The 17,005-nt window shown below is 45.1% G+C and overlaps 1 protein-coding gene across 3 annotated transcripts; it reads right to left on the minus strand.

Annotated features, from left to right (window-relative positions):
* Window positions 1-2,491: 2,491 nt before the first annotated feature.
* Window positions 2,492-15,512, minus strand: LOC308192310 (L-threonine 3-dehydrogenase, mitochondrial). 3 transcript variants are annotated; one of them, XM_080585724.1, is made up of 11 exons: window positions 15,449-15,512; window positions 14,545-14,601; window positions 13,406-13,517; window positions 10,004-10,205; window positions 9,610-9,652; window positions 8,213-8,283; window positions 7,332-7,481; window positions 7,072-7,244; window positions 6,395-6,485; window positions 5,641-5,910; window positions 2,492-5,413 (listed from the first exon to the last, which is right to left on the minus strand). In XM_080585724.1, the coding sequence occupies exons 4-11, from the start codon at window positions 10,185-10,187 to the stop codon at window positions 5,274-5,276; spliced, it is 1,122 nt and encodes a 373-aa protein (XP_080441850.1). In that variant the 5' UTR covers window positions 10,188-10,205; window positions 13,406-13,517; window positions 14,545-14,601; window positions 15,449-15,512; the 3' UTR covers window positions 2,492-5,273. The 3 variants fall into 3 exon arrangements, with proteins under 3 accessions (XP_080441850.1, XP_080441851.1, XP_080441852.1); XM_080585725.1 differs by having other exon boundaries at window positions 14,541-14,601; window positions 15,449-15,500; XM_080585726.1 differs by lacking the exon at window positions 15,449-15,512 and having other exon boundaries at window positions 14,545-14,823.
* Between the last annotated feature and the right edge of the window lie 1,493 nt (window positions 15,513-17,005).

Raw genomic sequence — 17,005 nt, forward strand, 5'->3', positions numbered from 1 at the left:
AGGATATCAGTGATCTAATGAGGTCAGAAGAAATATTACCCAGCACTTCAGATCTTTTCTGCTGTGGGGACCCATTTGTGAGAAGAGAAGAGGGCAGCATGGTGTGGAATTTTATTGGTTTTTTTTTAGCAAGATGAATGAAATCCCCTCAAAACTGAATGGTGCTGCTGAACTACAAATGTCTTTCGATAGGCCCTGTCTCCACTGGCAAAAGTCACCCATGTGAGCCAACTCTTTTCACTGCTGTATGAAGTTACGACGATCTTTAAATATCCAGCTCTGTTTCAGAAGCTGGCCCTGGCTCAAAGAGCTAGGTAGCATTTCTGTACACAGTGATCCCAGCGCGATATAAAAGAAGCCCCTACAAAGAACAGCGAGCACCCGAGGGGCATGTGCAAGCACACCCATCTGCACACCCCCACACACCCCCACCACTCCGTCATGCCACAAGAGACGAATTTGAGCTCACGTACTATTATGGTATGAAGCCAAAAATAGCTTGAAGAGCACTTGCCCGGTCCAAGCCTCCAGAAGAAGGGTAAAGGTTTCACAACTCAAGCGAACCTTCATCTAAAATAGCAACAACCTGCCTCGGGTATGCCAGCAAAGCCCCCTCTGGGCCTGAAGCATGCAGAAGCATGAATGGGAGCTGCAACGTCGGCATCCCAGCCCCGCAGGTCCACGCTGTGTCCTCTGGCTAACCCCGACCTCAGCTCCTTCTTCTCTCTGTGTCCCTGGGCCTTGGTTTCTCCTCCCTGGATGCAAGCAGAGCCTGTGACAAATGCTGTTAGCACCTGCCGCCCTCCTGAGGAGCTAAAGCAGGGATTTTCCAGAAGCACAAAGAGGTTAATCACACATTGCCCTCGCTTTATTTCCCAGAGGGAAGAAGGTTCCTGCTTTTCTATGCGTCTGTGGGATCTTCAGCAGCCAAGCGTTGAAAGCAGATGCATTTGCACGGACAGAAGCAAAGAATTAAGTTTAACATTTTAAGAAAGCATCATTGTAAAAGGACCCCGACCCAGGCAGGATTTGCCATTGCATGCCAGCCTCAGATATATCCCAGACTTTGAGCACAACACAAGGGCCCTTCCTGAGCAGTGACAGCGGGCTCCGTTCCAAATTCGGTGCTCTGGGCATTAACAGCTCATTGCTGTAGAAGCATGGAGGTCGGTACTGACTTCTAAACCTACAGGAAGCTGAACAACACCTTCCATCAGCACTCTGCATCTTGAGGTGCAGAGCTCCTTCGTTAAATCTGTTTAATATAAATCAACCAAGTGTCAGCATTGCTCCAACTCCGTGTTTCCTCTTAAACAGGAACAGAGAAGTGAGTACAGCAAAGTCAAGGAATGACTCCAAGGCAAACCAGCCAGAAGTAAACCTGAGAATTAAAAGCAAAAAGGCTAGGAGGCTTTGGTTTTGCTGCATGAACACGATTACAGGGTCAAGTATTCTCAAATCTTTGAAGAACCGTGAAAACGATAATAAGAGAATGTGGGTTTTTTTGCAGGACCTGATGGGTAATGGCAATCCTCTCCCCAGCTACAGCAGCTTTGGTTGAAGCACCATCAATCACCTACAGCAATAACAGAAACCAAACTGAGCATGTGTAAACACAAGTCAAACTAATTATCAAAATGAAGTAGCTGGAAATAGCATTGTGCTCTAACACCCTCACCTGTTCCGCAAGAACCATAACGGCTGCATTAATCAGTAAATTATGGTCATGGAGGAACGCTTCCTCCACAAGAAATTCCCATCATTAGAAAGTTGAGGTGCAGGAGGAGGGAAAGGACTTGTTTAACCTGATGGGAGTGTTTATCCATTAATTAATGAGGCGGGGTAGGTCTATGGTTAGTTATAAGGAGGGCATCCTGGGACACATCCCTCATTCTCACTCACGTCTGCACAAAATTCCCCCAGTGACCAACATTACTGGTTGTGAGAAGACCCCCGCAGCAGCAATGAAGACCCTATGATTTAAAGCATGTGCTTTTTAAAGCTACCTCCATCAGAACGTCGCTCTTCTCTTGTAATTTCAAAGCTACACTGATACCAAGAGGGACAGAAAGGTGGCTGAACACAGACCAGCTGGCTCCTCATGCCCTGCAAGAGGGCTAAGAAACCTGTGACAGAGGAACATTTGAAAGCCAGTACCTTTTGGACTACTGCCACCTACGAGCAGCGTCCACACACCTGCCTAGTGGCTCACTGACAATTAAAGGGTAACCATGTTGTAATTAAAGGGTAACCACACTGTATCTGCTTGTGAGCAACCGTCTGCTACACTGTGTGACTGGAATAATCAGCAGAAAGTGTGCAAACAAACATTTGGGAGTCACTGCCCCGACTGCCAGGGACAGGGTGGATCTTTCTTGGCTCCAAAGCACCCATCACTTCTGCAGCTAAAGAAGAGGATTCAGCACCAACCAGCATCCTCCTGCACATGGCTCTTATATGCTCTAACAAAGGATGACAAAACAAAGACACATCTGCATAGAATTTTATTAAAGTAGGCTTCATCAACAACTTGTAATATTTGAAAAAATATTCTTAACATCTTTTTTTTTTTTCCTGAATAGGTAATGTAACAGCTGCAACGCTCAAAGGTCGTGAGAAGTCTCTGCCCAGAAGTCAAACTTCATAGTGGTAGAAAAATACGTTTTGTACCACATCAAATTGGTTTAATACAGAAAAACCTGTAACATACTTGCAACTGAAGTTACGGGAAGATGTAGAAAAAAATGATACAGGCATTGTTGGTCACAGGTTAAAAACCAGAATTTCAAACAGGACTCAGACCATGTAGACAAGCCTAACCACACACCGTGACTGTCATCATCACGTCGTTACATCTGAACTGTCTACTGCAATATGGTTTATTTCAGATTTTGCAAAATAGAAGTTTCTTAAACTCCCACTCCTAAATAAATCAGCAACTTTTGGCAGACAAACTTTAAAATGTCATAGGCTTGTTTTTCACCTGCGGTGCGACACCTTATCCAAAGCTTCCATGCAATGCCACAGCCAAGGACGGTTTGTTTCAGAAGAAAACATTTTTGCTCTTCACTCTTGCTGTTAGCTAGAGCTTTGAACAAGGGTGAAGGGATAGACCCCCTGACTTCCTTTGAATTAAAGAAATGGAGTCAGACCCATCGACAACTCTTTGCATTATTTTATACTGGTCTCGTGGAACGGAGGCAATGAGGAGTCTGCAGAGTCTGAATTATGAAAGACTGGAATGGACGAGACATTTCATATCATATTAAAAGCCCTTCATCTGACGGCTCAGCGTAACAATTTACTAGGAGATAATCCTGTTTTGGCAGGGCAGAGAACAAAACTTGAGCCAGTCTTTTCTTGGATGTTATGAGTAACCCAACTTTGCTGGCCCACTGGGCCAAATATTAAACTTGAACAATTTGATAGTTACAACAGCGGCAGAGTTTAAAGAATTGATTTTTTTTTTTCCTGGAAATGTAAACATTATAAAAAAGTTTAAACAGGCCACAACCATAAAGGTTTTTAAGTTTAAATACCTGGGAAATTCATGCTTCACCAACAGATGAAACAGTAAGATACATACAAAAACAAGAGATACAAATTTAACATATGTTTAAAATAACTGGTTTTCACCACAGAATCTTTCTTTGAAGGTTACTTTCATGAGAAAACATATTCCCTGCAGCACGTAGACTCCCTCACAAGGAGGAATCAGGTCATGTCAGTTAGTCACTTACTGAAGAAACACTGCAGGGTTACAGAGTGTAGCAGACTTGCAACTACCAAAGCACTGTCACAGAAAACAAAGCAAACAATGTAGGCAAGAACGTATTTGAACATGACACCTACATGGGCCACTGGAGTATACAAGACAAAAAAAAGATGGAGAGCTTCATATAGGGAATTTCCAGTCATTCTGAAAACCAAAGATATTTTTCTTTGAAAAATAAATATAATCAAAGTTCCCAGATGTTGTTTCTCAAGGCATGCTATAGTAGCCAATGGCTCAGATTCACATCCATAGAGACTGGAATTTTACCTAAAATGGCTTTCCTGTCTCGCCAGTCCATCACTTCTCGTTTTCAAAGTCTCCTAAGTAGCTTTTGGATAGACATCTTCTCTGCATGCATCTACTAAGATTCCCTTGTTAATCCTAGAATCTCCTGTGCATGAAACTCAATGAGTAGAACAGGCCTTAACTGTAGCTAGGAGATGGTTTCAGCCTCTGGATTCCTCTCTAAAGAACAGAAGCGTATGACAGTTACGCATAAATAGCATCTACAAATACATATGCAGTGTACACAGAAAAAGCAGTGAATGTGAACAGATTTCAAAGGCTGACTTGACTCTAATGTAAGTCTCCACCATCAGCCCACCTTTAAAACTTGCTCCAGGCAGTATGTCATTATGCTAGCGTGGCAAACAACTGGGATAACCAAAAGTAGTGCTAATGAACAATAACCACATTCCTAGGCATTGCTTTCTTGAAATATACCCTGGATTCACATAAAGGTAACAGCTTTTTGGATTTCAGGTCTACCTCTGAGGTTAAACTGACAGCAGCAGCATTTGCAATAACAGGAAAAGCTTAGCTTGTAAACCCTGCTATTTTTAAAGCATAATGAGAATTCAGGTCCTATTCCCCTTCACATTTATAGGCGTTATAAGAATAATGGTACTTAGTATGCCCTATGTATAGAAAAGTGTATGTTTTTACAGCACTATATATATATAAATATGAACTACTAACCAAAGTTTGATTTCGAACTAGAATTGCAACAACCCCTGCCTGCAACCTGGAAATGTGAAGTAGCTCTTGTATCTCTTGTCTGTAAGCAGAGAAAAAAAAAGGGTTGTATCTTACTATGATCTAATAACCTCCACTAGGGAAATGAAAAACATATCATTAACTCTGTGGGATCTGACTGAAACCCCATGACTGACAGTATCGCCCCACGCTGTTTGCCAGGTAAGAGCCAGGCAGCAAGAATGACTGGAGATTCATCAGCCAGGAGTAGGTGGCTTTTGTTCCCAGTTGCTTAAGTGTGAAGGTTCAAGAATTATGTTTGTCATAGGTGCTGTGCTCAGAGACAGCACCTAATGGTGTCATTTATCTACTAGGACATCAGAGCTACAGTATGTTTCTGCCCAACTCCATTGCTACTTATGAAACTAATAATTGGCATGCTCTAGGACTCGTAAATTACAAACTAATTTAGCCATTTCTTCCTGGTCCTCTGTGGAAATCTGGAAACATCTGACAAAATTTTTCAGTTAGCTTGAGCAATCCTGGAATCAGACCCAAGGAAGCTAAACATCGTAGACACCAACTCAGGGAGGTCATAATCATGTTTCCATCCCCAGTCCCTCCGGGCATTGCTGTCATCAAAGTTCATTGGCCAGCTGTCAGCTGCAGTGAAAAGAGAAACAAGGAACATGAGGTTTAGGAAAAATTCCTTCAAACTACAAGGTGTTATCATCACTGGCCATTTGAACTACGAAAGATGAATTTCAGGCCATAAGACTTGAACTGTACAGCAGCAATTTCCAAGTGTCTAAAAAGAAAACATTGTTTTGTCCTTGACATACAGAAATCTGAAGTTTTCACTTACCCATTGCCAAAAAGCCGATACTAACCTATGGCCTGCCTGACTTCATCCACGTTGTAGGTCACCTGAAGCTCAGGAACATGCTTCTGCACCTCTTGTGCCAGCTCTTCAGGGGTGAAGCTCATGGCACTGATGTTGTATGTCCTCATGCTCAGCGCCTCTGCGGGGGCCTCCATGACCTCTAGAGTTGCTTTCAGACAGTCATCAATATACATCATAGGGAGACGGGTGTCTGGCTTCAGGTTGCATTGAAATTTGCCGGTCTTCATGGCATCATGGAAAATCTGAACAGCATAATCTGTGGAAAAGTGCAGTGGATGTGTGTGCTCATCTGCCTCAATCCATTGTTCACTTCAAGACAGTCAACACTCCTCAGATCACCTCCAAAGTGTCCTGTCTAGGAGGAGAACTCCTAGCAGAAGAACTGTATATGATTTACACTACACAGCAGGAGTGCAAGGAGCTATCCCAAACTATCCCAATGACATTCTGGCATTTACACGTTGCAGCAAGGCAGAGTTGGAAATATTTTTTAAAGAAAATGGACTTAATAAGCATATCTAAGCCAAACTCTCTCAGATAGCACTTAAAGACTACAGAAGTACACCCTAAGTTGCAGTGGACAAAAGTATTGTCATAACCTTCAGTCCAAACAGGATCTCTACACTGATGTTCCTCACGGTTGCAGATTAAATTCTACAAACTGGTTAAAAACGACTGCATTGGCTTATGTTTTTAATATCCTTGCCTGCAACACTGAGAAATACACACAAGCCGCTTACCAGTTGTTCCCCCTCCGGGCTGAGAATCAGCAGATATAATTCCTGGGTACCTCAGGCAGCGGAAGTCTAGGCCATATCGGTAATGGTAGTACTAAAGAGGGAGGAAGAAAAAGGTTTACACAAAAAGACTGGGCCAAACAACTCACTGCTTCCACAGCAATCTCCCACAGGATGAACCTTCATTCTGTAACTTCTGCAGGGAAGGAAGGCAAGGAATTACTGATCAGTCCAAGTAACTGATCTTTCTGCTCTTCCTTTTCTAGTTTTCATCCACATCAGTAGATACGGATTGACTTTTACCACAAGGTCTAGATCTAGTGTTCAGAAACCAGTAACTGCCAGGTTTCTGAGACATTTCAAATTAATAGAGCCCTCAGACCTGCCACTGTCCTTCTTAAACTTAAGATGTGAAGAAATTGTCTGTAACAGCTTTAACGATTTCATGCTTCTAGAAAAAATACAAAGCCAATAGAGAAGTTATGAATGTACAATCTCAGATGGCTTTGACTTTGGAGAGGGTTTTTGTTTTCATGACGTGCCAAACCGCTACAGACTACAATAGAATACTAAAGCCTAAAAGGAAGGAAAGAAACGGGGGAAAGTACTGCAATGAGAAATCTTCCAGAATCAGTGAAGTTCTCACTGAACTTTCATGAAAGCAAAATAAAAGTTCTTACTTCTCCCATGAGCTCAGCGTGAACCTTGGAGACGCCATAGATCGTCCTTGGCCTCTGAATGCAGAGATCAGGAGTTGGATCTCGAGGAGAGGTGGGTCCAAAGGCTCCAATAGTGCTTGGAACAAAGAGTCGCAAATTGTGCTCGGCTGCAATATCCAGAACATTGTGTAAACCTGGAACAATAACAGGATTTATCAGAACATCCACTGCGCTTTCTCAAGCCTCTGTAGGAATCACAAACTTGAAACCTTGTCACATACCAGTAATATTTACAGCTCTGGCTAGAGGGACGTTTGCTTCTCCAACAGCACTAAGCAAAGCGCTATAGTGAAACAGCCAAGTTATGCGATTATTCACCACTATCTCACGCAGATTCTTGTAGTCCAAGATATCTGAGTAGATAAAAGGGCCTAAAAGAAATGGAACCAGAAGGAAGCTGAATGACAAGAAGAACAGAAAAGTTCCAGATGAAACTCATAGATTGCTGATTCTTGCCCATTCCTCTACTCAAAATTTGACTGTACAGCAAAATACACACCTTCTAACAGCAACAGCCTAATGATTAGTAGATAAATAGCAGAAAGTAAGGTAAACTGCTGCCTTTGCCTCAACAACACATTGATCCAAGAATTCCTGTTTTATCCAGTCAATGGCATGAGAAAAAGGAACATTAACATATATTATTCAGATATCTAAGTACATCATTAAACAGTGACGAGGAAGAAAAACATGATTAAGTTTCTAAAGAAAATACAAGAAAACAATTTTACACGCGTTTTGTCATCTAAATTGCCTCAGTTTGGGAAAAAGGGCACATATTTAATTTCCAACCTGTCCCTCCAAAAGAATAAATATCTCTTTTTACAGCAGGAACACAAAAGCCAATTGACTTGAGTGCTTCGGTCAACAAAGTGGCAAAGAGACAGTGAAAAATGCAGAGAAAAATATTTAGGAAAAAGGAATAACTGATATATGAAATCAGTATCTGGGCAAGACTTCAAACCAGGAAGGCACTATCCAGAAGTTTCAAAAAACAATTTGTACAGTTTCATTCACTCTTCATTTAGACTTGAGTAATCAGTTTATCAACATCAGAGGTGAAGTCAAGGTTTTTTTTCCATATGTTCCCCCAGTCACTTACCACTATGAAAAACATGATCCGCAGGCTTTCTAATGTCAGACAAGATCACATTGTTCTTTCCAAATCGTTTCCTGTATAAAAATAACCACATGGTACAGTGAGTCCACAGTCTTTATGATAATTTATGAGTTGCTATTTTGTTATTTTGTTTACCAAGAGCAATATCAGAAGTACAATAGTTTCCATGAGGAAATCAGTTATTCTATTAAAAAATTTTTAAAAGTTCTCTTCAGTGTCAATATAGCATCTTCGAAAATTAGTAAACTACTCCTTGTAGTCCTTTTACTGAAAGACTGCATCTCATACGTAAGTCTTTAAGATAATGAAAATCAGTAGAGAAAAAAAACTCTTTCCTACCCTCTTCTCACCACAAGTTGTACCCTGAGAATCTAGTCCCCTACAGACACCAAAAAGCATATGCCACGGGGCTTGCTGTAACTGCAGCTATTTTTATATCAACAGGGTAAATACAGCTGATAAGTAATCTCTGACTTGTACTGCTCTAATCAGCACAAGGCTGTCTTGGAGAGCAAGACCGTCGGAATTGGAGTACATTCCAGCCTTCCATTGTTTGCACGATTTCATAGAAATGACTGAAATCATTCAATCCATATCATGGTGTTGAATACAGCAGGTTTGCTCACTTTTGATCATAGTCCAAATCCTCTGCAACAAACACTGTCTACATACAAGCGATACTCTGGAGCTGAGTGGATGTACATATAAACCGCGATATAGTCAAGGAAGAGATCTCGGACCGTTTTACATTTATTGATTTAATGCTTTTGCTGCATCAGTTCATCTTTCACCAAATTATAAAATGTTAGGGTACAAGGTCTTGAAGTTTTATTTTTATTTGCACTGTACTAAACAAGGCACCTTATGCCTGAAGTTACATAACTGAAATTCTCAGAGAGACAAGTCAGCAGTTGCAAAGCCTGGCAATTAGCATAGGACTACACATTTTTTCAAGTGGATGTTTGTACTTTTTCCTCTCCCATGGTACCCGCATAAAACCCCAAATTTTGTCTTTCTTGAGCATGGAAACGCAGACCTATTTGGCTGAGCGCCCTCTGAGGATTCAGATTGTGAATACTTCCATTTAACTGGAAACAAACTGAACCCAGTGGCTAGTCTCCTAGACAAAATTATGTTATTTTGGGAACTGTGACCAATGTACATACAGAAAGTACATCAGTGAACACAAAACAAGCACAGGCGTAAAAAATAAAAAGATGGCAAAAGTATGAAGTTGTTTACAAAACCAAGAGGCAAAAAACTCTTCAATCATCACCGGGATTGTTTTAAAAACAGCTTTCCTGAAAATTTTTTCTTCTACAAGTTGTGGCTAAAGCTTGAACTCCTCACTAATAGCAAGTCAAAGAATCATGACATACCTCAGAAGCTTAGCGAGTCCCACTCCAAGCTGGCCAAGGCCACCTAAAACAGGAGAAAAAAATCAGAGAGGAGGTGGTATCAGAACACAGTATTGAAGTGTTATATGCATTATATCACAAATGAGTACTATTTCTCTTCTCAGAGAGAAGAGCTTTAAACCGTCCTCAAGGAAAACCCAATGAACTGGTTTTAGATTTTTGGAATAAAAATAAAAAGCAAGTTCACACAGAGTACCATTCAGGAAAGACCACAACTCCAGTATATTTTCTTTGGATTTTTTTTTTGTCAAAGTATTTTTGCTTCTGTTAATCTGCTCACTGGAGAGGGAGGAGGGGAGCATGGAACTTGACTGAGAAGCTGGAGAAGGAATACAGTTATGATAGGAATGCTGACCTGTAATTAGCACCCGAGGATGATCTGACTCCGAAAAAGAAACTGAGTGAAAGCTAGCATCAGAGGCCACCTGGCGGGGCGAGACGCCGATGCATCGAACGGGCACGATGGAAATCCCACACCCACAACCAGAGCTTTGTAGCAGCTGGCTGACAGCTCTGCTCACGTTTTTGACAATTGGCATCTTCCTTCTTCAATTAGGCTGTGAGAACAAGAGAAGTTATTAGTCGTAAGTGACTCAACCACATTGAATGTTTTAAATACTCCCTTAGAATACTCTAAAGAGTTTAAAAGAGGTCTGATGCAATCCAAATCCTACCTGATGTGCCAACTGAGAGCCACGTCTGCTAGAAGCAGCCTGTGAAGTAACATGAATAGAGGTAATGTATTCAACAGAGAGAGCGCAGGAAAATATCCACAGCCCCAGCCCAGGGTCCAGTATAACGAACAGTGAGAATACAGTCCAAGTTTAAACCTTTTACGCTAGAAACTGTGATTCAACGCACAACTGACAGCAAATGCAGAATTCAACAAGTTCACCTACTGTGACTACACAGCTTCACTGTAGGTATTTGTGAGTGAAAGTTTTGTGAACTGCCACAAATAAGCTAACCTTAGCATTGCATCAGCAAGATTCGCTCAAACCAACAGGGGCAAAACTCAGCCTCTTTAGAGAGCACTGCTTTGCTCAAAACTAACGTGCACGAGGGACAGCACCAGGAAAGCAAAGGAGAAGCTGCGTTTTATTTACTCAGGACTAGTTCCTAATTACTTCACAAAAAAAGCCATGATTCATTATAAGACACTGCAAAAGTATCCCTAAATTATCCTCAGCTATACGCAAGTTAGGTTTTCTGTCTCCCCAGATCTTTCCTACTGGGAAAGGAAATGAAGAAAAATTTGCTGAAAAATTGTCAGCAAATAAATTGCATATGCAACCAGCCTTTTGTGAGGTTATATTTTCCTTCTTTCAAATATAGTTCATAAGGCACAGCCACTAAAATGCTTCCTCACCTCAGACTTTTAACCATCTTCCCCGAAGTGATACAACGAACCAACTCCAAAATGAAGACACCTTTTAAAAATAGCTCACTTTTAAAACTGGGATTATGCTGTCAATTCCCTTCTCATGTGTTCTTGTTGCATATAAGTAAAAGAATCGGGGAGTAGGAAGGACACAACAAGAAATTATGGCAGCTAGCTAATGCAATGAATTCCAGCAGCACCAATTTATAATATGCATAGAAAAGCAAACAGCGAATTAACTTGGCTGTTCCTTTCACTTAAGGCAACACGGAAAGGAGAAGTTTTCTGATACTTCAAGGCGATCTGCTGTTTAAATACAGAAGACCTGCTAAACCACCTATCGCAGGGTTAATAAGACCTGCAAGAACTGTGCATCATTTAAAAAAATCACGTTTGCACATTAAAACGGAAAGAGACTTATTCTGAAGTGCATCTTCTTTGTTTCATCCTCCTTTTTAGATTTGTTTATTGCATTGAGAAGCAGGGTCAATTAGTGCCCTGATGAATTCACCATGCCTCTGCTGCACCTCACGGCCACAAAGCCATTACAGGGATCGGACTCCCTGATTATGGGTTTGATCTGTCACAGCCGTATCTCTCCTATCACAGTGCTACCGGCAACTGCTCTAATCTCCTCTGGGCTTTGCACAGCTCTTTAATTCCTGGTTATACACCAACCCAGCACTGAGAGAGCTGGGCCCAGCGGGGAGAGCCCAGGCCGGGGCCCCCAGGGTGCTGCCGGGCCCGGAGCCCCCGTGCTGTGAGGAGAGGCTGCGAGAGCTGGGGCTGCTCGGCCTGGAGCAGAGGAGGCTCCGGGGGAGCTCCCCCATGGCCGTCAGGACCCGCGGGGAGGTGCGGAGAGGCCGGAGCCGGGCTCTGCTCGGCGGTGCCCAGGGCCGGGCCCAGAGGCCCCGGGCCCAGCCCGGAGCCCCGGCGGCTCCCCCTGCCCCTCAGGCAGCACCGCTGGGCCGGGCGGGTGCCGGAGCCCTGGCACAGGCTGCCCCGAGAGGGGCCGGGGGCTGCTCCTTGGAGAGCTCCCCGAGCCCAGGGCCGTGGGGCTGGGCACCCTGCTGGGGCAGGGGGGGACAGGGGCACCCAGGGGTGCCCCCAGCCTCAGCCCTGCTGTGATTCTGTGGTGTCCAGCCGAGGCACTCATGAGGTTTCTCTCCCCTCAGCCCAGCTCACAAAACAGATGTGTTCTTGATATTTTTAGGACTCAGTCCCTATCAAATTCACTGAAGTGAGCCACAAGCTGCTGAAGTAGCTGAGGAGGAAGACAGCAGGCAAACACATCCAGGCAATACACAGGACATATTTCTCCCTAGGAAACCAACATAAGAACACTGGCAGCACCAGCACCTTAAAGAGCCATGATAATCCCTTCTTGTTTCAGAATGGGATATGAAAATTCTTATGGTACTAAGGGAGACTCATGTGATCTGTTTCCCAAAGTTTCCCCACACAGGACCTGAAAAGGCATTTTACATTCTGAGCTCTAGATGCAGAGTACACGAATTAAAGCTACAAAAATGTTAGGATCAGGTTGGTTTCCCACTCACTAGACTGGTTTCTCCAAATTCACTTGTGGAATAAACACACAGTCTTATGCTAAGAATTTACTTGCAAGTCTAGGCTGACTCAAAAGAACAGTAAACATTTCATACCAGACACTGAAAAACCCTTAGTTTACCAAGCAGTACAACTGAATATAAAAAAACCACCTATGACATGCATTTCTTGCTGTGTCAGATAGGAAGGGAAAAATGGTGTAACTAGCTACTAAATTCTAAAAATTATCAGCAAATGCACAGATATATAAAGACATTAATACTATCCCTTAAAAACACTTCCCCAAACTAACCATAAGATATAGCTAGCCCTGACACAAAACTTTCATTCACTTTTCATTACCTTTCAAGGGCAAGTTGGACAGAAAATCCCATTCTGCTAGATCAACATTTCTCATTTTAAAGAGCTTCAAGGAGTCGTTAACAGCACTGAACGCAAAAAGCATTAATTTAACCGATGTGAAAATTTTGATTTGGGGGGTAGGTTTCTTTTTCTGCCTGTCCCAAAGTTAAATATGTTTGTACATTTAGGAACTGGAGAAAAAAAAAAATATATATATATATATGTATCCTACCCCCACCAATTCCTATATTACTTTCTAACTAGCTTTGCAGTCACTCATTTTACTCACTGACTGAAACTGATAATAAAAAATAACTCTCTTGTTTTCCAAATTAAGTTAAATGAGGAAGCTTTATCCTGAAACATGGCTGTTATTTCCCCCAGCCTGCTAATCCAAATTAACAACCAGCACTAATTTTAAGGATTATGAAATACACCCTAGACCATTTTTTCTTCTGTACTCACCTGTCCCTCAGCTGGCAATAGGGCAGAAGCAAACTGGAAATGGCAATTTATAGGACACTGCCTCTTTGGAAGGCCAATCAAAATGTGACAGAAAGTAGGAGTTGTCCCACACCTTAAAAAAAAAAAAAAAAAGTGTGTGCGTGAGAGCAGCAGCAGCCAGGGATATCACTTTGTTCACATTTGCTTTATTTTGAAATGTCTGTAACTTTGTGATAGGTAGAGGTCTCTGAAGCTGTGCAGCCAGGTCCTTCAACTAACAGGAGCATTCAAGGGTCATAACTGAAGGACAGGTTTTAAACTAATTAGTTGCAACGCAAAGGATTAGTATAAAGCCAACACATGTTCAAATGTAAAGCAATAATCTATCTCCCTTGGATAGCAGGGAATTTCTAAGGTTTGTAAGAAGATTAAAGTACAGGGAGAGGGAAAATAGGGGAAAAATGAAAAAATTTAACATCTTAAAAAAAACACACCAACGTTTAGCAAGTTATCTGCCAGTTGCTGTCCCATCACGAGCTTTCAGAAGTGTTACATAAGTGGCAAGCACCTGTTGCTCATATAAAACACAAAAACATGTTTATAGGAGCTCGTAGTTTCTTGTGTATTAGTTATTAATAGAACATTACAGTGATAAGAACGATAAGAAACTCAGGAGGTTGTTCTGGAAAATCCCATTAATAGAAAGTTTCGGAGAACATGGGAGAGGGAGAAGAGAAGGGTCAGACCCCAAAACAAAACCTCCTGCAGCAATCCCAGGGGCTGCACTGCTGCTGAGACGCCACAGGATGCTTCTACACAAAGCTATCCACAGAAGTCCCAAAGCTGCCTCTTTCAAAGAAAGCTGTGATACTTCCCAGGGCACGGGATCTCACGGATTCCCAGCCACCAGTTTTTTTCAAAACAGCCTCACGCATACGGCCTGCACCGACACGCTGAGCTCCACGCTATTGCTCTCAGCCCACTTTGGCTCCGCAACACACAGTTGTGGAGCTCAAGAGCTGAAGAAGGGCTTATGCACTTGAAAGCTCCTCTATTTTTTTTCCCAACTGTATCAAGAAGAGCTCGAGTGGAAAAACACTGCCAGCCTCGGGTGTCCAGAAGATGAAGCGCACGTCACGCCGCAGGAAAGCCTTACTCACTGGTGCCCGGGCACTGCCAACTGGAAAATCCACCGGATCACACTGGGAACGCTCAACCTGCAACAAGTAGGGGACACTCTCAGCTCAAATACCACTTAAAGCAGCCTGCACAGCCAGAAAGCCATCCCGCATCCCCTCTTGGTCTTTTCTGTAGTTCGGAGAGCCCCGAGCGGGGGCTGCCGGACCCTGCTCCCTCCTCGTGTCCCCTGGTACGGGCAGAGAGGAGCGTGGCCGGGCTGCACGCTGCGCCTGTTATCTCTGGCTCGCACACGGGCTGCGGCAGACAGCTGTTGGCCGAGCTACGTTAAAATAACCTTGAGGCACACGCACGGCCGCCACGGCTTGATTTTCAGAGGGGACGACGCCGGAGCCCTGCGAAGGAATGATGCCAGGCAGAAATCAGGCCTCGGCACCCCAAATAAAGCCAGATTATATAAATTGCTGAAAAGCATGGTGCTCTGGGAGCGGATAAGAGCAACTTTATACGTGGCCTTTAGGATAAAACAAAGAGGCCAGTGTGAGTTATATGCATGATGAAGCCTGCAAGCTCACAGCACATCTCCCGTAAAACGGCGTCCCTCCTGCCACTGGGCTAAAAAAAAGAGCAAAAAGCGTTAAAGCCTGAAGCGCTGCTGGGTCGCATCGGGCTCAGGGGGCTAGAATAAAATGAAAAGGAGGGGAGCAAAGGGGGGCACCGCGCCCCCAGCCCCGCACCGCCCTGCTGCTCCCGGCAGCCCCAAAAGGGCTTCCAAAAAAAGGGAGTCATTCAGGCTCTGGGGACCGGGACCAGGATCGGGACCAGGACCGGGACCAGGACCAGGACCAGGACCAGGACCAGGATCAGGACCAGGACCAGGACCAGGACCAGGACCAGGACCAGGACCAGGACCAGGACCATTCTCACCCGCCGAGCTCCCGCCGCCGCCAGCCCCCGCTGCCTCTCGCCCGCCGCCGTTCCCCCAAAGGCTGAAAGGGGGGAGGTGGGGAAAGGGGAGGTGGGAGAGGAGGAGCTGAAGCCCAACGTCACGGGGAGGAGAATTTGGGGGTGACGTCACACATTTGGGCGTGACGTCATGGCTCGTAAAGGGAGCTGCTTCGTTAGGGATCGGGGGCTCGGCGACAGGGCTTGAACAGGGGGTGTGGGGTGGGCAGCGGTGGTGGAAGGTAGTGGTGTGCCAGTGCCTACGGGGCTGTGGGAGAGGCGGGGGGGGACTTAATCGGGGTCTGTAGGGACAGGACAGGGGTATTGGTGCTGGGTCCGGTCCTGTTTGACACCTTTAATTAATAGCCTGGATGATGGGGCACAGCGCACCCTCAGCAAGGCTGCAGATGACACACAGCTGGGGGGAGCGGTGGATATGCCGGAGGGTCGTGCTGGCATCCCGAGGGACCTGGGCAGGCAGGAGAGGGGGGCTGACACAAACCTGCAGCTCGACGAGGAGAAGCCCAAAGTCCTGCCCCTGGGGAGGACCAGGCCCAGCACCAGGACAGGCTGGGGGCACCCAGCTGGAAAGCGGCTCTGCAGAAACAGACCTGGGGACCTGGGGGGCACTGAGGTGAACGTGAGCCAGCGATGGGCCCTTGGGCAAAGAAAGGGCTGCGTTAAGCAAAGCATCGCCTGCAGGTTGGGGGGGGGAGGATCCTGCCCCTCTGCTCAGCCCTGGTGAGGCTGCACCTGGAGTGCTGGGACCAGTTCTGGGCTCCCCAGTACAAGAGGGACATGGACATAGTGGAGAGAGTCCAGTGAAGAACTGGAGGATTTCTTCTATTACGGATGGCTGCGAGAGCTGGGGCTGCTCGGCCTGGAGCAGAGGAGGCTCCGGGGGAGCTCCCCCATGGCCGTCAGGACCCGCGGGGAGGTGCGGAGAGGCCGGAGCCGGGCTCTGCTCGGCGGTGCCCAGGGCCGGGCCCAGAGGCCCCGGGCCCAGCCTGGAGCCCCGGCGGCTCCCCCTGCCCCTCAGGCAGCACTGCTGGGCCGGGCGGGTGCCGGAGCCCTGGCACAGGCTGCCCCGAGAGGGGACAGGGGCACCCAGGGGTCCCTTCCACCCTCCAACGTGCTGTGATTCTGTGAGGAGACACTGGGGAAAGTACAAACATATGTGGTCACCAACCAATCTATGCTACAACCCAATGGTGCTGGCAGAGGCCTTATGTATGAAATGAAATTCAGGATGTGCACTGGTCTGGAAGGTATGAGAGGAAAACACCAGCCACCCTGCAAGGGCATCATCACCAGGCAGTGCAAAGGCTGAGGCAAGGGGAGCCAGCATGGCAGGACTCCACCTTGCCCTAGGGTTGCCACCTTGCAAACGTGACCCAAAATAATATTTCTAACCACAAAACATCTTCCGATTTGTCCGGGAAGTAAGAATGTCACAAAGCCTGTCTGACTGTGAAAAGGATGGAACTAATTCAAGAAACGGTGAAGAAACTTCTCTTTGTGATTGCGTTACCTGTTTCT

This window comes from Anser brachyrhynchus (assembly GCF_964034855.1).
Source record: "Anser brachyrhynchus genome assembly, chromosome: 3".
NCBI lineage: Eukaryota > Metazoa > Chordata > Aves > Anseriformes > Anatidae > Anser > Anser brachyrhynchus.